Raw genomic sequence first — 25,026 nt, 5'->3', positions numbered from 1 at the left:
CAAAAATTAGACAGGAAAACCCTGCTACCTGGCCACTGCATCCGAGTTCAGATTGCTGTCCAGAGCGGTCACAGTGGAGCACTGTGGGATACCGCCCGGAGGCCAATACCGTCGATTTGCAGCCACACTAACCCTAATCCGATATGGTAATACTGATTTTAGCGCTACTCCTCTTGTTGTGGAGGAGTACAGAAACCGATTTAAAAAGCCCTTTATCGATATAAAGGGCCTCGTTGTGCAGACGGGTACAGAGTTAAATCGGTTTAACGCTGCTAAAATCAGTTTAAACGTGTAGTGTAGACCAGGCCTAAATAATGTACTACAGTATAAAAATTATTGGAAAGGATAAATGAGACCAGTGAACTGTTGGTCTTGGACTTTATTGTTTCAGAAATCAGTACACAAGCATAGCACATTGAAAGGATAAAATAAGTTTCTCAATTGCTGATCTGATCTTTGCCAGGACTGGTAACTAGACTGAGTACAGCAGCAGTTACATAGGCCTTGTTTAATTTTAAGGATTTCCAGCAATAGCTTGTGCCCATTATTTTCACAGGCTTACCTGTTATCCCAGCTTATAATACTTGTATTTGCCAAACCAAGTATGGTACTAGAACAAACAATGAAACATAGTTGCAGAAATTCACCATTAATGTTAGGGGGCACTTTTGTTAAATATGGTAAAGAAAATATGAGTTGTATGGCAGCAATTTGGGAAAAGGAGTCAAAGGATCACAGGCAAAAGCACTTGAAAATATATGTAGCATTTGGTTCTGGGGCATGGAGGACAGGTCAAAAAAGCAGAATAGAGTTCACCTTCCCTTTGTTCCAGCACCATCATTAAGCAAATTTTTAGAGTGGAACTGGTCACTGAGCTCAGACCTCAAGAGGCCATCACCAAAAATAACTTAGTTGATTTCAGCATAGTTGTTTTATTGGCCAACACACACATTATAGCCTAAATATTTTTTGTTAGTTAGTGGAACCAACACTTCAGTAGTTTGATGTTCCCAAAGTTTAACTTCTCAGTGCAAAGACACAGATATAGCTAATGGACATTAAGGATGTTGGAAACATTACAGCCACACTGAATGCTAATTTTTCAAGTATATACAGGCAAGGTGCTATTTACCCATAGGACAAATAGATGTAGTAAGAGCACAAGCTTCTTTACCACTGCCCACCACTCCAGAAGGGTCACATTGCCTCTTCAAGGCCTTTGTATTTCTCTGTGCTCACCCTAATTCTTTCCAACATTTCAGTTGAGATGTTACAAGGGCCCGAATTGTGATAGACTAAGTCAAATTCTAGTAGATAGGGCTCTAAATCCTTTCAGGTAGGTCACCCAAAGGCCATCATATAGCAGCAACAGCTCTCAGACAACACCATTTTCAGTTTAAACACAAGGTTCCATATTTCAGTATCAGTCTCTCGAGTTATCTTGTGCCCCTTTCTGTACACTTGATTCCTCATTTTGGAGATCACTTTCTTTTTACTATGCAATTATAGTAGATGCAAAAAGTGATAGTTACAGAATAATATATTGTCAAACCTTTCAGAGAAGCAGACTGATTTAGTTTTGTTTACTTAAGTTTAGAATATAATTTACTAAAATATGTCTTTCCCATTAAGATATCACAAATTATGTACAAGTGTTTGCACTGTAATCCAAATTTGACCTGTTCACATAAGAACTGGGAAACTTATCCTTGAGATTCATGTTGTACTGAAACACCTTAATAATACTGAAGTGCTTCAAACTTCTGACTTCTACATGAAAGTTGCTTGTACACCAGATTAATTTTTACTAGGCATATGCACTAAGCAGAGTTTGGTGAACTATCAGATGGTTAAAAAGACAAAATTCTTAATTCATTTTTTCCTACTACTCCCACCAGTGGCAAGCATGGTGGCCACCCGGATAAAGATGTTCAGTGTATCCACGTAAATACCCAGACACCTAAAAAAAAAAAAAAAAAAAAAAAGAAGCCAGTTATTTAATTTACTATAAGCAGTGTTATAAGCAACATTAATGTTAATTCAACACATTAGGAAAATTTAAAAAATAAGGCTGAGGACCTGAGTGTCTCATTCAACTTGTTTTTTAAGATACTACATTGTGTATGTGAATCTTGTTTTTCTGAAGTGAACTGTGTAATCATTACAAGCAGAAACCGACTAATTTGCCACTAAGACTTCAGTTATGACATATAGCTCTTATTTACATTTGTTTAAATCACATTCTGGAAACTGGAACAACCACCACGTTAAGCAATAAGCTATAGAAGGGTACAAATGCACAGTAACTTGTCATGGAACATTCCAATATGTTTTTAAACTACAAGTGTAACTAGGATTTGGCCCAAAACAACTAAGCAACCATTAAGTTCAGCGGGACCAGGATTTAGAACAAAGTTGAACAATGTTGGGTAGATTCCTTCTTTCTTCCTCCCAACAGCTTACCCCTCAAATCCCTTTTTCTTTTAGAGTCATAGTTATTTACATAAAAGTAAATACTGACCTTAGTTCAAAAAGATAACAGAAATATGCCTTTCCAACTCAAAAATACAACTTTGGAGTGAAGAGAAACCTTTACAAGGTGAGGTTAGCCTATCATCAGATTTGGCTCTTACTGAGGACAATTAATCCCTAATATTACTATTAGCTACAGGGGTCATAAAAGTTTTACTAATTTACAATGACAAAGGTTATACATTATATAAACTAGGATATTTTACAGCTTACAACACAACTAAAATTGCTTTGTTTGAACAGATTAAGAATGTGAGCTGAAAGTCTTTCAGAAAGCAAGTACAAATAATTTTCCCCATCCACACAAACACTGTTAGAAAAAACTTACATTGGCTGAGAGATGTACTTAAAAAGGAAAAAAAGACCCCTTTTTTGGCATCATATGTAGTACTTAGTCATGCTTCTGTAGTTTTAAAAATAGATATTTGTCAGTAATAGTTTTATCCCCATTAACTATTTTCATATTGTATTTGGAAAACAATGTGGCTATAATCTACTGCATTTTAGTGTAAAGTGAGGTTTAACATCCCAAAGTGAATTCCTTTCTTTAGTATCTGCGGGACAGCAGGTAAATTTTCTTTATACACTACTGCATAGCTTGAAGGGACATCATCAGTTAAAATAGTCTTAAAATCAGATCAGTGTTGACACCAGGATAATACTTACGAGTTGATGGGGTCATACTTTGCTACTCCATATATGGATACTGGGTGCGTCTCTGCACGTTTGATAACTTTTTGTGTATCATACAGCAGGAACATGCCAAAGAGGATCAATCCACCATAAACTGCTACAGAATAGAGACCTGCTCCAAATGCAGAGGTAGGAGGCAGGAACATAGATCCTAGAATAAGTGTCCAAAAAAGGTATTAAAAGCAAGCCCCTTCTTAGTGTATAAGCATTGTTACACAGTCTTAATTATTTGAGGAATAGCATGACTTATAATGTAGGAGCATGGAAGGACCATCCTGCAAGAGTGCTCATGTCATCCATGGTGCTTCTTATATGCCAGCTATTTTCATGGATTCTAGCATACATGTACATCATAGTAAGAGAAGTGACATTTATTCAAAATTACAGAAAAGTACTGTATAGGACTGTTGCACGATTAAAAAAATTAAGTGTATGATTAATCATGCTGTTAAACAACATAATACCATTTGTTTAAATATTTTTGGATATTTTCTACATTTTCAAATATATTGATTTCAATTACAACCCAGAATAAGAAGTGTACAGTGCTCACTTAATTTTTGATTAAATATTTGCACTGTAAAAAAACAAACAGTATTTTTCACCTAATACAAGTACTGTAGTGCAATCTCTATCATGAAAGTTGAACTTACAAATATAAAATTATATACAAAAAAATAAGTGCATTAAAAAATAAAACAATGTAAAACTTTAGAGCCTACAAGTCCACTCAGTCCTTCTTCTTGTTCAACCAATTGCTCAGATAAACAAGTTTGGTTATAATTTGCACGGCATAATGCTGCCCGCTTCTTGTATACAGTGTCATCTGAAAGTGAGAACAGGGGTTCACATAGCACTGTTGTAGCTAATGTCACAAGGTATTTATGGGCCAGATGTGCTAAAGACTCATGTGTCCCTTCATGCTTCAATCACCATTCCAGAGGACATCATCCATACTGGTGACAGATTCTGATCAATAATGATCCAAAGCAGAGTGGACCTACGTATGTTCACTTTCATCATCTGAGTCAGATGCCTGAGGAGAAGGTTGATTTTCTTTTTTGGTGGTTCAGGTTCTAGTTTCCACATCGGCGTGCTGCTCTTTTAAGACTTCTGAAAGCATGCTCCACACCTAATCCCTCTCAGATTTTGGATGGCACTTCAGATTCTTAAACCTTGGGTCAAGTTCTGTAGCTATATTTAGAAATCTCACATTGGTATCTTTTGTGTTTTGTCAAATCTGCTGCAAAAATGTTCTTAAAACGAACATGTGGTAGGCCATCATCCAAGACTGCTAACAACATGAAATATATGGCATAATACAGGTAAAACAGAACAGGAGACATACAATTCTCCTCCAAGGAGTTCAGTCACAAATGTAATTAATGCATTATTTAACAAGCATCATCAGCATGGAAGAATTTCCTGTGGAATGGTGGCCGAAGCATGAAGGGACATATAAATGTTTATGATACTGGCATGTAAATACCTTGCAATGCTGGCTACAAAAGTGCCTGTTCTCACTTTCAGGTAACAGTTGTAAATAAGAAGCAGGCAGCAGCATCTCCCATAAATGTAAACAAACTTGTTTGTTTCAGCAATTGGCCGAACAAGGAGTTGAATCGAGTGGACCTGTAGGCTCTAAAGTTTTACACAGTTTTGTTTTTGAGTGCAATTATGTAATGATAAAAATCTATATTTGTAAGTTACACTTTCAGGATAAAGAGAATGCACTACACTACTTGTATGAGTTGAACTGAAAAATACTATTTCTTTTATCATTTTTACAGTGCAAATATTTGTAATCAAGAATAATATGAAGTGAGCACTGTACACTTTGTATTCTGTGTTGTAACAGAAATCAATATATTTGAAAACTTAGAACAGGGATCGGAAATCTTTGGCATGCGGCTTGCCAGGATGAGTTTGTTTACCTGCCGCGTCCGCAGGTTTGGCTGATCGCGGCTCCCACTGGCTGCAGTTCGCCATCCCAGGCCAATGGAGGCTGCGGGAAGCAGCATGGGCTGAGGGATGTGCTGGCCACCACTTCCTGCTACCCCCATTGGCCTTGAGCGGTGAATAGCGGCCAGTGGGAGCTGTGATCGGCCAAACCTGCAGTTGCGTCAGGTAAATAAACCAGCCCGGCCTGGCCTGCCAGAGGGCTTACCCTAGCGAGCCACGTGCCAAACGTTGCCAATCCCTGATGTAGAAAAACATACAAAAATATTTAATAAATTTCAATTTGTATTCTATTCAGTGCGATTCATTTTTTTTAGTTCATTGCGTGAGTTAACTGCAATTAATCAACAGCCATAATACTGTATGATCTAGAATATTTTTTAACATTATTCAATCACATTAGACTGTAGCATAATGCACACATGCAACCCTCACTTCAACATTTTGAGACTTCTGAATTCTTAAATGTCTAGCCTTAATTTCAAGAGTTAGAACTTGTAAGTCTCTTACAAGGTTCCTTAAAGTATCTTTTCACCTAGAAGGCGAAACAGAACCCACCTAATTGGTGTTTTTTTATATGAAACTTCTGTGTCAGACCATTTCACAGTGCAATTCTAGCATGTACGTTACAAAAAGAGAATATACAAGAAAAATATTCAGTAGCTAATCTGAGTCAAATATTAAAATTGCCATGTTAAATGTATTACAACAAGACACCATTGCAGTTTTTTGCTGTGTTACAGTTTACTGAAACTTTAACCAGATGGATTTTTATCCTAGACTTTAAAAAAAAAAAAAAAAAAAAAATGCATGAAGTCCATGTCTATCAGTACTCTTCACTGAGAGTATTCATAGTGTGGTTTTAAACCAGCAAAAACATTATTTTAAAACAGGGACATGCTGACAATCTGCTGTGGTTCCAGACTAAAAAAAAATTGCTAAAAGAAAGTTAAGGGGTGACTTGATTACATGTACCTACAAAGGGAACAAGTTCTTAACAATGGGCTCTTCAGTTTAGCAGAAGAAAGTATAACACAATCCAATGGCTGGAAGCTGAAGCTAGATAAATTCAGACTGGAAAAGATGTGTAAATTAAAGAACAGTGAGAGTTAATCACTGGAACAGTTTACCCAGGGTCACGAAGGATTCTCTACCACTGACAATTATTAAATCAAGATTGGAAGTTTTTCCTAAAAGATATGCTCTAGAAATTATTTTGGGGAAGTTTTATGGCCTCTGCTATTATCCAGGTCAGGCTAGATGATCACTGTGGTCCCTCCTGCTTTAGAATCTATGAAGACAACTGCTCCTGCAAATACTATCTAGCCAGGTACTTTTGGGTGTACTTTTCCCAGTCAGAGCCAGTCTTACTGTATTAAAAATACTGTATAATTAGGTGAGCTCAGTTTTAGACACTTGGAAGTCAAACATCAAAACAGTATTTTGTTTACCAATTGATGAAGCAAGAACAAGGCCAAGGCCTACTCCCAGTGGTCCTCCCATGTTCAGAAACTTTTCACTTGGTGCACACATGGCCACAGTTGAGAGACCACCTACAATTCCTGCTGTGTACCAGGCAGCTCTGATTAGCAGAGGACCACCCAACAAGGTCAAGGGAGCCACCACTGCACCCATAACACCTAAGTGAAGAAAAAGACAAGCAAGTTTGGAAATTTAGTTATGTTTAATGCTGTATATATTGAATGGCTAAAGATAAATGCCCTACCCCCAGAGAATATTTTTCAGCCACATAACTGAGTCAATAGGCCAGACTCCGTATTGATTTACACTTTGTTCAATCTTACTGAAGTTCAATGGGTTTGCTCAAGGAAGAAGAGCCAATGCAGAAAAGGCAGAAAATATTCAGTACAATGCCACAAAACTTAGATCTTAGCACATTTCATCTACTGTTCATTTAATTATGAAGGACAGCTCAGAAAAATGAGCAGTCTTTATGCCGGCTGATGACAATTACAAGGCCTGTTCAAACTCAGCAACAAGTATATCTTGAACCGATAAATGCTTCAGACAGTACAGATGAACTAGTCAATACTTTTTCAGTGAGACATGTGTGATTCTTTATCAGATTTGTAATTAAAGTTAAAAATCTGCTTGATATGAGTGAAGTTCATCAACCATATCTTCTTAACTGAAAGTGTTTTCTGAAAAGTGGGTTGTCAATGCCCACCCTGACAGTGAATTGAGCGTGTGGACATTTAATGTCACACAATACTAACTTTTCAGAAGTTTCAAAAAACAGGAGAAAGAGGATAAATGCTCTTCCTGATAATATATTGTGAACAGTACAATTACAATTCCTTTACTGAGACACTTCTGTTGCCTAAGAGGTGGTCTTCAGAGAACAGACATTAACAAACGAGTTGCAGGAGACAAGCTGCATTATATTCAAACGTGAATAAATATAGCGCACAAGGTACAAAGCAGCTAGCGGGCAGCTCATATCGGAGTGGACATAACTGATGTTGCTCTACCCCTTCCCACTGATCCACGAAAAGCCGATGGTTCACTGATGATATTGTGACAACACGGTGAGTGATTGGCTTACTTCAATCATTTGCATGTTACTATCATTTTAAACTATTATTATAGATCAAAACTAATGGTACATTCATTTGCACAAAAAAAAATATAATTCAAGTGACACCTTACTTGCCCACATCAGAACTGCGGAAATAATCTGCTGTACACTGACTCATACAACTTGATTATATAGGACTGCTGATGAGGCAGTTAGTATCAGTATGATACTTATAAAGCCATGCTAACCATAAAGCAATCATTCAGCAGGTAAGCTGAAAAGACAGCTAGAAGATGCAAGTAATTTCATGTACAAATGTGGCATTATTGCAGGTTTGATTTGAACATGCATTTTCATAGAAGAAAAAAATTACAGTTCTTTAAAAGGACACACATTTGATTAACCACATTTCCACCTAAGTGTTCTTACCATTGTAACTCATAAGATCAGTATAAAAGGTTCAGGCAGAAACTATTTCTATTCTTCAGTTTGTTCATTTCAGTGTACTTTTTGTACTGTCAGTTTCATTGTTTTGTGGAAGGAATAAAACCTTCCCCAGGGTCTTCAAGGATATGCTTCACCTGTATTAGCAACTCTGACAATGAAATCAAAGGCAGTAAGAAATAGAGAAACAATGTGCACGAGAGGAAGAAGGGGTAAGCCTGAGCACATTTGCTCTTTTGAAGGGTGTTTTCAAAGGGCCCCCAAAGAAATAATCAATAGGGAGCAGAACACTCCTTTTAGGGTCATTCTTTTAAAATGTTAAAAAATGCTTTAAGGGAGCTCATAAAAATTCCTTTTTATGAAGCATCTTTCAACTTTATGTTTTAAAGTAAATCCCTTCAACAAAGGAATAGCTTTGCCTTCTCAATTACCAATGATGAGTCAAGTAAATTGTTAAATTTTAATATAATGAAAACATTACTGTACCATTTTTTCTATTAATAATGAATGCAAACAATCACAATCTTTCAGCAGATGATCTGCGGAAAACAGCCTTGTGACGAGTCATGAAGACTTCCAACATAACCTGCAACATACCACTAACCAACCAGTAATTTTTATGTTCCTACAGAGCTACCGAACTGAGGCTCAGTAAATTCACAGGTCAAGCACAGGATGGGCAGAGGAAATCAACCCAAACTTTGACCTTTGGGGGATCTCCAGTAAGGTCAATCAGGATTATTAACTTTAAACTCCTCAGGTACCCTCTGAATCCATCATGAAGTCTGGTGTATTCATATATTCAGGGCTGCCATCAGGCCCTCAGTTTTTACTTTACTAGCATATGGGGGCTGTTCTGTGGCGGCTGAGTACAATGAATAGAGAGTAAGGGTTCCTCAAGTGGAAAGGCATGCCTGCAGAATCCAGATATCCCCAGTACTATTTAATGAATATTAGAGAGAGAAAATGCATGGCAAATACCAAAGTCACACCAACCTTACAGAGGATCTGTTATCAATCCCATTTATTTTTAAGACAACAAGGAAGTCTAAATAGCTGAATGCTGCACAATGTACTTGGGGCAAAAGACGTCTCCAGAACTCACCCATGAGCCCTAGCCAACGTAAGAAAGATAATGAAATATTCTTTTAAGTAACAGCCACATAGACGGTGCTGTGAACAGGAAAGAAAGGAGCTAAAAGGAAGTTACAGCTCCCCAAAAGCAACAGATATTTCATTAAGGTTTTGGGAGACTAAGAACTTGTTTTCCTTTAGAAGTAGGCTTATCTTCAGCAAAAACATAAATATAATATTTCATGTTAAGTAGCCAAGATACTGTCACACAGAAAATTAAATGCACCTACCTGCATGAAGCATCCAGGCAAGATGTTTAGCACCAGGATTACCTTCATAGGATATTGACCTAACCAGCATCCCAGCACCAATCATAGCTGCAAAACTTGCACCTATTGCCTGTAATATAAAGAATTACCTTACAAGAATTCAAGAGCACGAGACGTACAAATTTCTTTACTCTGCCTCTGAAATCTTAGTTTCTATTAATTTTACTAACCTAAAAGTCAATAGTACTCCTATGCACAATTATCTCTCAAAGATTCAGGAGCAGAAAGCTGCACACACAGTTGAGTAAAAGCACAATTAATTCAGAAGTACACAACTAAACTTCACACAATAGCCCAAATCCAGCAGTCCTTACTCTAGTAAGACCCCAATGAAGTCAATGCATTTTTCATCCAGGAAAACTTAGGATTGTAGAAGCCAAGTGGTATACCAATTGGTGTTGTGTGTCTAAAGCTGTCTAGTACAAGATATGTCAGGTAATAAAAAAACAAAAACAAAAAAAATACACATATAAGCAGCTAACTGGATGATTCCAAAGGTGTCCCCTGATAGTTCACTGTATCCCCACTTATGACCTTTCATTTACTTCAAATATTTAAGCATTGCTGCCTGTTCCTGGTACACGCTTTTTCCCCAAGCCTCATCCAAATACCATCTGTTCCTGCTCCCATTTGTTTCCAAGCCATATGTCTCTCTCCTCTTGCTCAGTTTAGCTGATTCCTGCTTGAACAGTAGTGTGTTGTCTAGCAGCTAATAGATGATGGACTAAGACCATTAGCTGCTACTTCCGGTTTGCTCTTGCCAAAACCACATCTCTATGACATGCCTAAATGGACCTTGGTGCAATTCTGTAAATAGATGAAACATGGCTGTCTGTAGCTATGCCTTCTACTTTGTCCAATTATCTACATTTACCCTTTTCAGCACACATGTTCTGCGGACACCCAGCCACCCTTTTTAATGGGTGTCTCCTGCTCTCTCTGCCTCATGTATGCACCCATTTATTAGAATTTTACTCTGGGGGCAATTCTGCACACAATTTAAACTTCTGCATATTTTATCTGTCAAATCATTCCAGTTTCAATTATTTTGGTAATTTGTTTCAAAATATCTGTCAACATGTCAGCATTACAGACAAGAGCAAAAAAGATTCCTCCAAGAGTAGTGTATTAAAGACACCCCTACAGAAACCCAGATCCAGAGAGAGAGAGAGAGAGAGAGAGAGAGAGAGAGAGTGTGTGTGTGTGTTGGAGAGAGCTGTGGGGGCCCCCCCAAAGCCCAGACACCAACATCCCCCTCCTCACAGAGCCCAGTCACGGGGCACCCCCTGACCCAGAGCCATTACTACCCCAACTTCTCTACTGTCCTGCTGAGGAGCATCGTATAGTGCGGCCCACCCCTTCCTCACCATTTGCCAGAGTTGGCTGGGTCTCCCACACCCTCTCCCATCCCTAGGAGAATGAGAATCAAAGAGCATGCAGCCTCCAGCCCCACTAGGCTAGGCGCTCTGCTCACTGTGAGATGGGCTCTGCAGAGTCCAGCGACCCCTAGAGGCAGCCAGAAATTCTGCACTGCGCAGTGGTACAGAATTCTCCCAGGAGCAGAATTTACACCAGCATGAACATTTGAAAATTTGGACCTAAATGTCATCACTACATTATGCACAATTAATAAATGGATTTGCAGCATCTGGTACAGATGTCATTTTAATACTAAATTTTCAGATAGTCATACACCTACAAATGCCAGTGTGCATGTTCACAGGGAGGAACAAGCAGGAGATATGCATACACAAGATTTCCAAAGGAGATGGCTGGACATCTCCAGACCATATGTAGATGCAAATGGATAAATTAACAAGCCTGGCCTCAGGCAGCCAAATACCGTATTCATAGTCGTGCATGTCACTGATCAACTTATGCGCAGGCAAGCTAGGCATTGTTTTGGCAGCCGCAAGTCATATGACCTGCCTTTGAACAGTTAGCTATTGGCCACTAGCAGGTTTACGCATCAGTCTGATGACATCAGTCTGATCAGATAAGTCAAGTCTGATGTGATAGGTCAGTTTCACATCACAAGCCACAGCTTTAGGATTTCACCAACTTTAAACTATGCTTAATTGTTCAATATTACCAGCTGAAGCAACTTTTACGTGACCACAATAGACTATTTTAACCAGTAATATTAGCTAGCACACATTAGGCTCTTGACATGCAAATATACCCACATTTAAACAGAAAACATACATATTAAAATTTAAACATAAGTATGTTTAGTTAGGATTCTTTGGTGTTCTTCATAAAGCCATCTTTTACTAGGATTAGATCATTATGTACAGCAGAGGGAGCTATAGCTAATGTGCCCTTAGCGATATTTCTGAAACAAAATGTTTCAAATAAAACCACATTCAGCACTTTGTGGAGTAAAATTAGTTTAACCTTATCACCATTCTTATTGCCAAGTTATGTATTATAAATTAGCCACAGTTTAACTATAACTAAGCTATGTATATTTTAGCTAAGATAACTAAACCTTCAGTTCTTTCTTTATGACACTTTACTACTACTTGATTTGTTACCATTAAGTGTTTAAGTTACTTTAAAATAGCTATTAAAGAGTGTTTAAAGCAGAGTCTATTTTCAGGTTTTACTACTTTATGCTGTTAAAACCATCTAACTATGAGAAATTGATCTTGTTCAGTTTAAGTCTGAGGTTATCCATAAATCCAGTTACCTAAAAGGGGAGCCACTTGTAAAATTATGAATACCTAAGTAAATCATACCAGTTAGTTTAAACATAGAAGCTTGTTTCAAATATTCCTGTTAAGTTTGTGAGAGATTGCAGCACATTAAAGTCAGATTTCAGTTTTATTGGGGTCTTCAGTAGAGCTGCCTAGAAAACTGAATTTCAGTTCTGTGAAAATTTCTGAGTGTTCACAAAATTTTTATCTTCAGTCAGGACCAAAAGGAAAAACTCAAAAGTTTTGGCGGAACTGAAATCCCACTATATTGTTTTGGAAACATTTAGACATGGCATTGCCAAAACAAAATATGCTCCCCAGATACTTGTCAGCTTAGCAAGAATCTGACTAGTTTCACCAGTGCAATTCAGTGGTGAGCAACAACCAAACTGATCATTATGTCACAGGTACCAGGATTTCCAGGGTCTCTGGTGGGTTGAAGAAAAACCATGGAGCTTGGAAGTGCCAGCTCCCAAATTTCAAGGCTCCTGGCTCAGCTGGGGTCCCCAAGCTCAGCTTCGGCCTGGCAGTGTTCTGTTGGAAGTTAACTGATGCCAAACCATTTCCTTGAAACATTTCAATTTTGATGATACAACAAAAATGTTTCTTCAGAATTTTTCCAGACACCACTAGTATTTAGCTTACCTACTGAGACACACTTAAGAAAAGGAGACTGAACAGTGAGACCACTGTGTTTTAAATTCTTTCACATAGCATGCTCCTGTCAGTCTTTTTTTTTTTTTTTTTTTTTTTTTAAAAACACTAGAGCAGGGGTAGTCAATTTTTTTTTTGTCAGGGTCCAAATTTCTTGGATGAGGTATAATCAAGATCCAGACTCCAGAGAAAAATAATAATAAATAATTAAAAACCCCAAGAACAAGTACATAAAAAAAAAAAAAAAGGATGTCAGTGTCTGTTCAAATGGCGGGTCTGCATTTGGCTTACAGTCCGACTATTGACAACCCCTGCACTAATTCATGCAGAATGAAGTTTGTCTCTTCCCCACCCCAAAACACACATATCAATGACCAGAAGTTTGCAGATGTGCCTTATTCAAAGAATTATGTAACCCTGTACTGTTGGGGTTGCTTTAAGACAACTAGACACATCCCATAAAGTTTCACCTCCTAAGATTCCAAGTTCTACTTCAAAACATGGTTTTCTAACACTAATCTTTCTGATTAAAGAGAAAGCCCATATAGCCTTACCAGCCAAGAACCCCTCATCATGAGGCTCATGAGTGCAGGAGATCTGCTGACTGCTACAGCAGACAATGCGGTCAAACCAACACTTCCTGCAAAGTACATGTAGGTAGAACGGATTCGGTCTTTCACATACTGAGGCCAAATACTGAAAGAGATGAAATTATGAACAGTTATGTTGCTATTTTTTCATGTTTTAATTGATCTCACCACTTACTCTTAGTTCTGATACAATCAAACTCTCATAAATATTTAAGACTAATGAGATCCATCTTACAGTGGCATACAACCTTCACTTTAGAGACATTTATCATGAAATACATCATGTTTCAAGTCTTAACTTCTTTTCCACCATGCACAAAGTTATGTTGTTTCCATGCAACTATGCTAGTTAAGTATGGGATGACAGTCTACTATAAATAATGCTAGTTTACAGTAGACCAGTTGCACTTTTCCTGTGTGCATTCCTTTCACTCGTGTCTCCATACTGTAAGTATCTTACTCTATCACTATTTAAAAGGCAAGAGAGTGGTGTGAATAAGTATATTATAGGTTTTAAAACAGTCTAAAAGGAAAAACCCATAGTATATATACTAACAATTGTAAGGAATTTAATGAAATGGTCACAAGTTGCTAAGTCACCAGAGCAATGTATTATCACATGACATACATGCTATGTTTTGAGATAAAGAATTCCCTAGAAATTAGAACCTTAAATACAAAAAGTTTTTGTATTACTATGCTTAAAGAACAGATTCTACAAAGATAGAAATTCTACCAGTTAGTGATACTTAATAAAGATTATGCATGTTTTCTACCACATTCCATTTTACAAAGTTACTATTTTTTCCAGAAGTCTGCAGACAACCCAAAAACATCTCAGAAGTGCAAACTTTTCCCCATTCATCTTAATGGGTGGGGAATGAATGACATTTATTTGAATGTTAACAGAGAAGGTAGTCAATTGTATTAGAAGACTGGGACAATAAGATGCTAAAGTGAGATGTCACTTGAAGCACGAATGCGTGGAACTTGGAATACCACTTCTTCCCCATCTCTTTCTGTTATGAACCTAGGTAAATTTATCACAAAACTGAGCAAGATTTCTTCTTTTAAGCCCACACATTCATAAACTTTAACATATGATTTATTGCTTGAAAGCTTCATCATTAGCTAGGATGCTCCAACCCCACTGTAGACATGGAACAGAATGTGTTATACCAAGGGCACACACTTTTTGTAAGTTAGTGTTTAGAAGAGACAGGTAGATAGGGAACAATTATGACCTGCTTACAATGTTTACATTTTCTTACAGCTCTTGGTGAATTCAAGAAGCTATTTTTGCTTTCTGAACAGGGTCTCAGAAGAACTTCAGATAATGTGGATTTAACTAGCACTTTCACAGAAGTTAGAATATCCACCTACATTTTAACTCTCGACATTCCCCAGACAAGGCTATAGATACATACCATTTGAGATGGGGCAGAGGGCAAAAATACTTCAAAGTTAATAGTATTTGCAAGATAGAAGTGGGATATTTATAGCAGCAGTCAGCCAAATTGCATTTAAACCCAAAGCTTTAACCAAATTTGTTTTCAGGTTTATATATAAAAATCAATGCTTTCCGCAAGAAACTAGCATTTTTCTTTTTAGTTTAAAGTCATAAAAAGTATGCATGCACAGAAGGAGACTGGTTGGGGGAGAAATTTGCAAGTAAATAGGGGTGAGTTTCAACTGATCCGGCCTTGATTTGAAATAATAAGCATGTTATTTTGCTCACACGGCTTTTTCAATGGCTCCAATTTCATTTGACATTCCCATTCCATAATAACATAGAGCTCCAAGACCAACAGCAGCCCCTCCGGCAACAATCCATCTTCCCATCTGATCCACTGCACAACAGAAAAAGATATTGATATTCCTGTAAGTGTTGTGTCTTGGGATTGAGTAGAACAGCTCTAATTTCTGCTTATGTAAACAACCGATAAAGAAGGGAAAAAAATCTCAAGATTTATAAAAACTCTTCGTTCTTAATGTCCAAATAAAAACTTTACCTGTTAATCTATCATTATTTTATAGGAACTTTTCATCCACACTGATTGTTTCTCTTCCATGCAACGAAGTTCAGAGAGGAACAAAGATGCCCCCTGAATATCAAATTCTCTTGTACTGCTACGTGATGCAGCTTCAAACTACAGCTAGCTAGCTATGTGGATCAGTAAATAAATGTCACATATTTTAAGTTTATCAACAGGAGGCAGCCATTTCAGGATTATACAGTAAGTGGAATAAAAACAAAGAATAAAACAAACAAGAACAATGTCACCCACCAATTGGTTAGTGATGTGTGTCTATCATCTAGGTAAGTTTCTTCATTAAAAGCAGGAGAAGAAAAAAAAAAAAATCAGGCCTTTCAGATTTCTTACCTTAATGCCCTCTCCTCTCAATGTTGCCTTCTAAACCTGCTCTCATTGACAACAAATTTTTATTCATCAGAAACACCTGAAATTGGATGTTACTGACACTGCTGTAAAGAATAACTGAGTAATAAAGATGAGAAATAGCAACTGTTGATATTTCCAGTCGTATAGTTTGTTTTTATTGGAAAAACTGTAGTCTCTCTTAAGGAAGTTTTATGTTTTACTGGACTAGATAGACCACAAAGGGGTTACTGTTCAGTAGCATATCTGGCAAATCCATATTTAGAAAAGCAGAGTTTGGAACTTCTTGAATACATAAAGTCAGCACATTTGGCATCTGTGTTGTGTACATTATGACAGCACATTAAATTCAGAAGCATTGTACACTTCTTACTAACTACAAACACAAAGAAGACTGATCTTTCAGTATAATAAACCTATATCTCATAGAACTGGAAGGGACCTGAAGGGTCATCAAGTCCAGCCTCCTGCTTTCACTAGCAGGACCAAGTGATTTTTGCCCAGGATCCCTAAGTGGCCCCCTCAAGGACTGAACTCGCAACCCTGGGTTTAGCAGGCCAATGATCAAACTACTGAGTTATCCCTCCCCCTATGCTGCATAATATTAATGGTATCAAGACAAACATTCACTCTTAGAATAGAAGATGATACTTCTTTGGATGTAGAGAATGGTTAATTTCCATTAAAAAAAGGACTTCAATCCTCAAGCTGATCTAATAGAGTCAATTGTCACTAAATTTACTGTACTATAAATTGGCACCAATTCCAGAGATTTCAATTGAACTGTACTTGTTTATACCAGGGCTCAATTTGGCACAGTTCTCTTTAGTCACATGAAGTGATTGTTTAAAACCTTGCCAAATCAGTAGCAAAGAATTATATTTTGAAATTATACAAGCTCAAAGTAGCCGATCAGCTAACGAGCAGACCCTGGAACTAGAGTTCAGTTTATATTCCTGCCTTTCATCATCCCACAACCCCAATCCCACACTAATACTAAAGTATCAGATAATGTGAATTCTGTCACTGAGTCACTACACAAATTTGGGAAAGTCACAACGGTTTTGCCTTTGATTACCCATCCATAAAATAGAGGCAATACCTCAGGGATGTTGCAAGGCCATAGAAATATGAATCCTACACATAAAGAGATCTCTGCTTCTTAAAAAATGTTTAACTTTTTAAGAAACTTACTACTTGACATATGAATGACAGACAGGGTCTTCAAGTTCAGGAATTTCCACGTATGGTTATGAATATGAACAACTCAAATTGCTCCATGGCTACTGGAGGTATTAGCAATATCAAATGTTGCAGAAAGGTGAAGAAACCCATTTTTCAGACATTTGTTTTCAAATGCATAATTGACACTTAGTCAAACTCTACAGTAAGTCATAATGATCCCGGATTTTAAACTGATTTCTTTGAAATAAGCTTTACAGTTGGTGTTAAAACATTCTGAATACTTGAGCAGAATGGTAATTCACCTTTAAATGCAGTTTCCATTGCTGGCTCAAAGGCTGCTTCTTTAATTTCTTGGCCAGTTCTTCCACGCCGCACACCCATTTTTGCCTTGGAGGCATACCCCTGTTATGAGCAGACAGAAAGGAAAGACAGTTAAATAGATCCTAGAACAGGGGTCGGCAACCTTTCAGAAGTGGTGTGCCAAGTCTTCATTTATTCACTCTAACTTAAGGTTTTGCGTGCCAGTAATACAGTTGAATGTTTTTAGAAGGTCTCTTTCTGTACGTCTATAACATATAACTAAACTATTGTTGTATGTAAAGTAAACGAGGTTTTAAAAATGTTTAAGAATCTTCATTTAAAATTAAATTAAAATGCAGAGACCCCCCCGGACCTATAGCCAGGATCCGGGCAGTGTGAGTGCCACTCAAAATCAGCTCACGTGCCGCCTTCGGCACACATGCCATAGGTTGCCTACCCCTGTCCTAGAATAATAAAGATGTACAGATTTACAAGCAGTACCTCTAGCTTAATGGCAAACTCTGTTTCAATTAATAGTAAGATAACAGTATAAGTAAAAAAGTTATCTAAATATAACTGATCTCTTCTAACTCAGGTGTCATTATCCTCTTGAACCAATTGTGCGATACTCTAACAATGCTGACTACACTAAATTACAGAAATTACAAAAGGATCAATTCTATCTTAATATACGAATAATGGTAGAGCAGACAGCATGATTTTGTTCTGAGAGAAAGCTCAAATACCCTTCCACCCCACCCACTGGCCCTGTAAATGCCCAGAACGTACTGGTGTTTGGCTTTGCATAAATAAAGGTAAATATCTGCTGCCTATGTGCTTGCGAACAGGCCAGACTGAAAGGCATGGAAACTGAATTCAAACTGATCACAGTTTTGGGTGACGCAATTATAGTAACACTACAACCTTCCTCACATTGTACCATTTGAACCCTTAACTCTACTCAGAAGGGCAAAAGTAGAATTAGGGCCCACAAATTAAGATTTTATGGCAGGGATGGTTTAAGAGAAAAGATTTAAGATGAATGCCAAACTTTTGAAATACAAGCAAATCAAAATTATGTTATGATTTCTATGATCCTTGGCTCTCACTGATTAAAACATCCCCTGGAAATCTGAAGCCATTGCACTCTCTTGGCTTTCTTTATTAATCTGCATATGCAGATGTGTTCCTAAATATGGGCTATAAGCACTTAGGAAATTAAAATATTCCGTAGGAGTGTTTCAACACAGATTTAGAAAACATAAGGAAAAGAGTGGTAGTCAAAGTTGACCCTAGAAACTTTTTAGCTATCGTTGTGAGAGCAACATATATAGCACTGATAGATTGGCGTTAAATTCTGTTCTAATAGCCCTTTTTTTTTTTTTTTTTTAAACTTACAATGATATAGTACAGAAGATGCACTGTCACACACAATCTACAAAACAAACGCAAACCGCACATAAAGAGGATATTTAGAATTTAGTTGAAATAACTTGGACTTTAGTGCTCATGAAAATACCAGAATAAAAATCTGGGAGACAAAAACACTAAGCACAATGCAAACCTTTCCTCAACCCAGTTTTCTTTAAAACCCACTCTGCAATTTTTTTGGGAGTGGGGGAGAATATACTCCTGTTGTAACTCCCCTGGTGATACAGACAGGTGAAAGAATTCTAAAATGAAGTTGTTTCTAAATCTACTCCGGCAACAATGGTAAATATGCCTGATTCCTGTCTACACTAGTGTTTCCAGTGTAGTAGAGAGAGAAGTTGGGTGAGGGAGGTAATAACTTCTGTTGGTCCAATAAATGGTATTACCTGACTCACCTTGTTTCCAATACCTTGAGCCCACCACTACAAGTTTCCAGTGTAGTGGCAGAATGAGACTGAGAAATTGGTGCAGGCTTCTCCAAGAGATCAGGGTCAGTGGACAAGGCCTTCCCAGACACCACTTAGAAGTCCAAATCGGTGAAAGAAGCTTATTGGAACATCTCAGGGGGTGAGATTTCATCTGTAATCAGTTTCTTAATGTATTAGGCTTCGACTTGCGTGTTGTCTATCACTACTTGGAATCACTTAAATCCTACTTTTTATATTTGATAAAAATCACTTTTGCTTATTAATTAACCCAGAGTAATTAATAAATATCTGGAGGATCAAACAGCTGTGCATCTCTCTAACAGTGTTAGAGGGCGAATAATTTAATAGTTCACCTTGTATAAGCTTTATACAGAGTAAAACGGATTTATTTAGGGTTTGGATCCCTTTGGGAACTGGGTAACTGGGTACTGGAGATAAACACTTCTTAAGCTGTTTTCAGTTAAGTTTGAAGCTTTGGGGATGTGGTTCAGACCTGGGTCTGTGTTTGCAGCAGGCTAGCATGTCTGGCTCAACAAGGCAGGGTTCTGAAGTCCCAAGCTGGCAGGGAAAACTGACTCAGAGATAGTCTCAGCACATCAGGTGACGGTCCCAAGGGGATTTCTATGATCAAACCCGTCACACCACTAACATGAGAGATCTGAATGGGTTTAAAAGAGATCTTGATGAGTGTGGTTGGTGAATGATTAGCACACAGAGCAACAATGAGGAACACTTTCACCCCCAAGACAAAAGAGAGAGAATACATTTACTACTGGAGGAGGACATGAGACCTTATCGGAGAAGCATGGTTTGATGTCAGACATGGCTTAAATGAGCATGTATCAACTCACGAAAGGCTCAGTGTAGCCTTAAAGGCTAAATGCCCAATGGATGCAAAACTCAAAACATTGTTGCAATACAATATTTTGTATAAAAAAGTCCTGCATTTTCCAAAAGAAGAGAGGGAACAACTGAGGAGTTGCATATACTGTAGAGTTCCTGCTTCATCTGCAATGGCCAGAAGGAATTGAGTGGCTGGAAGAGTATGCTCTCTTAAGTCCTTGAATCACGTGGAGTGAGAGGAGGGAGAGAAACATAAGGACACACAAGGTCTGAGCACATCTCCAATGATTGATGCTGTTCAAGAGTTTTGAGTATGGATGCTCAAGACGCACATGACATTTAAACGGGAATCGGCGCAGACAATTCAAGAAATACAACTCCATTCTAGTCTTCTGAGCCAAGATTTCTAACAAGCGAGTCCCAATTGGAGTAAAATATTCATTGTACATCTTTGGGCCACTGTTAAATAATCTTTTTGTCAGGCTGCTACTTCAGTAACACGTTGAAGCACTGTCATTCCCTTAAGTTGCCCTTCCATTTCAGTTACCTCACTTACATTTTCATCTGCACCAAAACGTGTCTCTTAGTAAACAAGGAAATGGCCTCAATGGTCTAATTTGACACCTTTTGTACAAGTATTTCTTTTCAAATTAAAAAAAAAAGCTACCTTACCCGGTTAGGTTGCAAGATCCACCTATTTGCTTTTATGCTGGAATTCCTCAAAGCTGGAAAGGTCTGTGTAAGTGCAGGACGGAGATTTTGGCGTGGCAGTGTCCATAAACACGCTAATCTTGTGGCCAGCATGGTTGCTGCAACTGATTCAAGAATGAGTATTCCTGTAATGGCATGAGCAGATATGCTTTAGTATTTGGTTACCGTATCACAAAAAGCACAAATAAAGCAGTAAGATAAGTTTTATTTATCATTTGCCAGTTATGTAACAAAAAAAAATAATCAACTACTATTAAAAAAAAACAACCGAGCCACTACATGAGATGTTCTGGAGTTAAATACAGCCAGTACAGATACAGGCGAGTTTAACAGCACACCCTTTAATCTAGAAAGTGAAGGATTTGATTTCCCATGCCAGAATTTTGATTCTTACCACATGCTCACCAGAGAAGAGGGAAAGTTTCTCTTCTAACTTATCTGAACAATTTTGCGTGTGCTCATTAACTAATGGCAGTCCAAATGTAGGTTTGAGACCCTGTGGCAACTAACTTCTGATGTTAAGAAATAAACTAATCTCCTGCTAAACATTCACCCCACCCTGAATTCTGGAAATAGAATGCACTACCCAAGACTATCATGTACGTGGACTACTAATCAAAATATCACCTTAAGTGCATTGAAGTGATGTGTAATACAACCCCACCACCAGCAAGCTCTTTTTAAATAATTTAAAAAACGCAAGTAACTAACAAACTTAATACTCCACCAAGGTCACAGATTAAAGCACCTATACAAGATAAACTTAGTTTTATTTTATTTACAACAGTTAACCTACTGTATGCTGTACTGGTACTACCAGAACTACCAACTTATTTTCATGAACACGTCTTTTTCTAGTCTTAGAAGTATTTTTTTCTAATACAAAAGATATGTATGACTTTTCTCTATAAAGATTAAAACTAAGCTACCAATACACTATCACAGTTCCTTGACACTTCCATAGACACCAATTTGATTTTATTTATATGTAGCGACAAAAGGATGCATAGTACAGTTTTAATCCTCATTTCAGGCACCTAAAATAATTTTATTTGTATTTATGCACATTAGAATAAGCACAACTATTTTTTAGAATTCAACTGAAATTTTCTACTAGCCCTTAGAGTAAGATCTTTGGGACAGCACTACTCTGAAACCTATCTTTGTGACAGACACGTCTTTGTTTATACAATGCCCAGCACGGTGGAGCCGTAATCATGATTGAGGCCTCAAGCACTACCATAATATAAATATTAAATGAGTCAATTTCAAAAGGAGAAAGTAAAGCAAATGTCCAAAGAATTGCTAAAGAAAAAGTATATTCGCTTTGTTTTGTAGCTCAGTTATGAAATGCCAATGTTACAAGGAGTTTTTTTTCAGAAACCAGTAGACAATCTTTTGGTTTTTGTATTACTACATTCCCTGAAAGGCTGATAAATTGCATCACTTGTGACAAATTTTCAGAATTTTAAAGATTATTTGGGACAGGACACAGCTTTTAATTAATTTTCAAAACAGACTTGCTCTCAAAAGTCTTATGTATTAAACATTGAACAGAAGTTGAGCAGGTTATCAACAGAATGAAACAAATCCTAGTAACGATGCAGATCATCTTTCATGAAAGAACATGAGGCAAGAAAACAAACAGTTTGGTCATTACTGTGTGACATCAAATAGGACACAAGTTCTAATCCAGAAGGTCCCTTTACACAGAAGCCTTGCTACTATACTTCCTAAATAGTGATGGGATCAGCTAAACCTACATACTGAGTCAAGACTCCTGGATTCTGTTCCCAAACTGCCACCAACTTGTTAAGAGCAAGTCATAACCTCTTTGTATTTCAATTTATCCATCTCTCACATGGGCATAAATACATAAATCTCACAGAGCATCACAATATCTTATTAGTAGCTTAAATGGTATTACATATATGGCCAGCAAAAACTTATCAAAAAGATATATAAGGGTTAGGCTTTTACTGTCATTTGCCATACATGGATTGCCACTGACAGTCATTTGACAAAATAAATGTACCACACAATATTGGGATAAATCTTGATTTCATGAGCCTCTAATTAAAGAGAAAAATACAAGTTATAACTAGAAATGTGAGCCTTTAATGTGCTCATCAATTACCCAAAATAATATAAACAAGAAACTGGCTAGTTTTTAGGTGGAAAGAGTTCTGAAATGATAAGGTGTACAATTTGAAAAGACAAATTCTTGTTCAACACACTCCCCCCAACCCGCTTATTTGGACCACAAAACACATCGCCTAGAAGGCTGAATGCATATTCCGGGTGGGGCACTAGTGCTAACGTCACAGGGAAAAAGGGAGTGAGTTATTGTTCCATACCTGGGAATGGGGGGGGGGGGGTGGGCTCTCCTCCAATATTATTCCTACCCCAGCATTACTCCTGTTTTAGAGAAAAGTCTCCCTCCAACTCTGACCAAATAGTTCACTGCATCCCATGGGAACTCCCTAGGCCTCTCTCTCTCCCCAGGACCCTGCACCCCACATATAGCAAGAGGGGCAGCTCCCCCATGGCCCTCCCCCCATACAAGAGTGACAGCTCCCCCGTCAACCCCCAGGGCCCTTCGTGCTGCCCCTCTCCCACGGTGTTCCGGCACCCGGCCGGCGAGACAGGAGGCACAGCTGCCCCGCAGCCCGGCTCCGATAACAAGGCCCGAGCAGACGAGGGAAGGGCACAGGACCGGGCGGGAGAGCGAAGCCAACAGTCGGCTCCGAGACCCCTCACCTTCCCAGCGCCCAAGCTACACGCCGCCACTGCGCTCTATGCCGTATCCCTGATGCGCGAACATAAATTGTGCGTCACGAGCCAAATCATGTGTGATGACGTTGACAGCAAAGCTGAGTGGCTCGCTCTTCTCACGTGATCTTAAAACTGTATACTGCCGTTGGCTGCGCCGCGCTCAGCAGCCATATTACATTTGGGCAGCGTAGGTACCTGCCCCCATATTGAATAAGGGCAAAGAAGCCATCTTTAATTCGGCCGTGGAAACTTCTGGAAGACATCTTGCTTGGGAGCGAGGGAACCATTGACAGAATCTGGGGCGTTAGCAGCCATCTTGCAAGAGGGCATGTCTCGCTGTTAGCCGCCATCTTGAATGTGGTTAAGTCAGCCAGCAGCGACAGCCATTTTGAATGAGGGCAAGGAGTCTTTGGGCAGGCTGAGAAGCCTGTGGCCGGTGTTATGCCTTATCGTGTGGTGTGCTGAGTACTTGCGCCCAGTTTTCCTCCGCTGCTGGGGAAAGCTGGAGCTCTCGGACGCCTTCTAGAGAGCAGCAGGGCCCGGCCGCTCTGCCTGCATCCCCCACCACATAAGTAGGCCAGGCACCAGCCTGAGGCGGGGCGGTGGCGTGAAGGGTTTGGTGGCCGGGCCCTGGATGGCGCTGACACCCTTCGTTGGCCCTGGGAGGGGACTCTGCTGAGTTAGCACAGCCCCCTCCCCCGTCCCGTGTGCCACACCCCATGCAGGCAGGGTGCCAGCGCCAAGCTCCGGGAGCCCCGTGCTGCCCCAACGCCACAGTCCCTCGGCATGCGTAGAACCCAGCCCTTCCGTCTGGCACCTCCCTCCGAGCTCAACCAGCTGTCCTGCTGCCTGGTCCTCTCAGGCCAACGCTGGCTCCTCCGACTCCCCATGATGGGAACACGGCCCTCTCCCACAGCCCACCCCATGGGGGGGCAGCACTCGTGGATTACAGTTTAACGCCCTCAGGGGCATGCAGTAATTGTGAAGCAGTCAACATCCTCCCCACCCAGTCTAATATCTGTATGCTCTGTACTTAACAGCTGAAGCCCAGGGGAGTCCAGAGCATACAGAACATCCTAAATGCAATGTCCCTCACCAGCTCACCCCTCCCTATGGAGGGTCTTGGAGTATCATTTGTTATCACCCTCACCGACCCTGCCCCTGCAGCAGCGTCCCTCCTCTTAATCTAGTGAAAAATGGTTCTTTCCCCCTGTCCCCCACTGTGAGTTCCTTTATAGACTCCTGCTGGGTAACATGCTTCTTTTCTGCCTTTTGATAATTTTCCATTACTTCCAACCCCATCCCCACCTTCTGACAAAAAGAGGAAATGTTTTCGACCAGGTAGGTACATTTGTCCCAATGTATTTTACTTTGAGTACACCATTGTTGAGGGCTGATCACTCATCCTGTCTCTAGCCTGGCAGAGACACCCCTGCTAACT

General features: G+C 39.0%; 1 protein-coding gene across 1 annotated transcript; it reads right to left on the bottom strand.

The window, feature by feature from the left end:
* Nucleotides 1–361: 361 nt before the first annotated feature.
* GHITM (growth hormone inducible transmembrane protein) lies at nucleotides 362–23,707 on the bottom strand. The gene is made up of 9 exons (XM_032804801.2): nucleotides 23,571–23,707; nucleotides 20,772–20,935; nucleotides 17,400–17,499; nucleotides 15,252–15,363; nucleotides 13,478–13,619; nucleotides 9,532–9,640; nucleotides 6,636–6,824; nucleotides 3,199–3,376; nucleotides 362–1,960 (listed from the first exon to the last, which is right to left on the bottom strand). Exons 2-9 carry the CDS (start codon nucleotides 20,901–20,903, stop codon nucleotides 1,873–1,875), a joined length of 1,050 nt encoding a protein of 349 aa, XP_032660692.1. The 5' UTR covers nucleotides 20,904–20,935; nucleotides 23,571–23,707; the 3' UTR covers nucleotides 362–1,872.
* Between the last annotated feature and the right edge of the window lie 1,319 nt (nucleotides 23,708–25,026).

This window comes from Chelonoidis abingdonii, chromosome 15 (genome assembly GCF_003597395.2).
Source record: "Chelonoidis abingdonii isolate Lonesome George chromosome 15, CheloAbing_2.0, whole genome shotgun sequence".
Lineage (NCBI taxonomy): Eukaryota > Metazoa > Chordata > Testudines > Testudinidae > Chelonoidis > Chelonoidis abingdonii.
The sequence above is the reverse complement of the archived record's forward strand: the minus strand, read 5'-3'. Positions and strand labels throughout refer to the sequence as shown.

Excerpts from the sequence above, each read along its gene's own strand:
- GHITM (XM_032804801.2), bottom strand. The coding sequence starts at position 20,903 with ATGCTGGCCACAAGATTAGCGTGTTTATGGACACTGCCACGCCAAAAT. Across the intron at positions 15,364-17,399 it reads AATGGAAACTGCATTTAAAG|TGGATCAGATGGGAAGATGG; the intron begins GTGAATTACCAT and ends TCTGTTGTGCAG. Across the intron at positions 13,620-15,251 it reads GGAGCCATTGAAAAAGCCGT|TATTTGGCCTCAGTATGTGA; the intron begins GTGAGCAAAATA and ends CATCTCTTTCAG.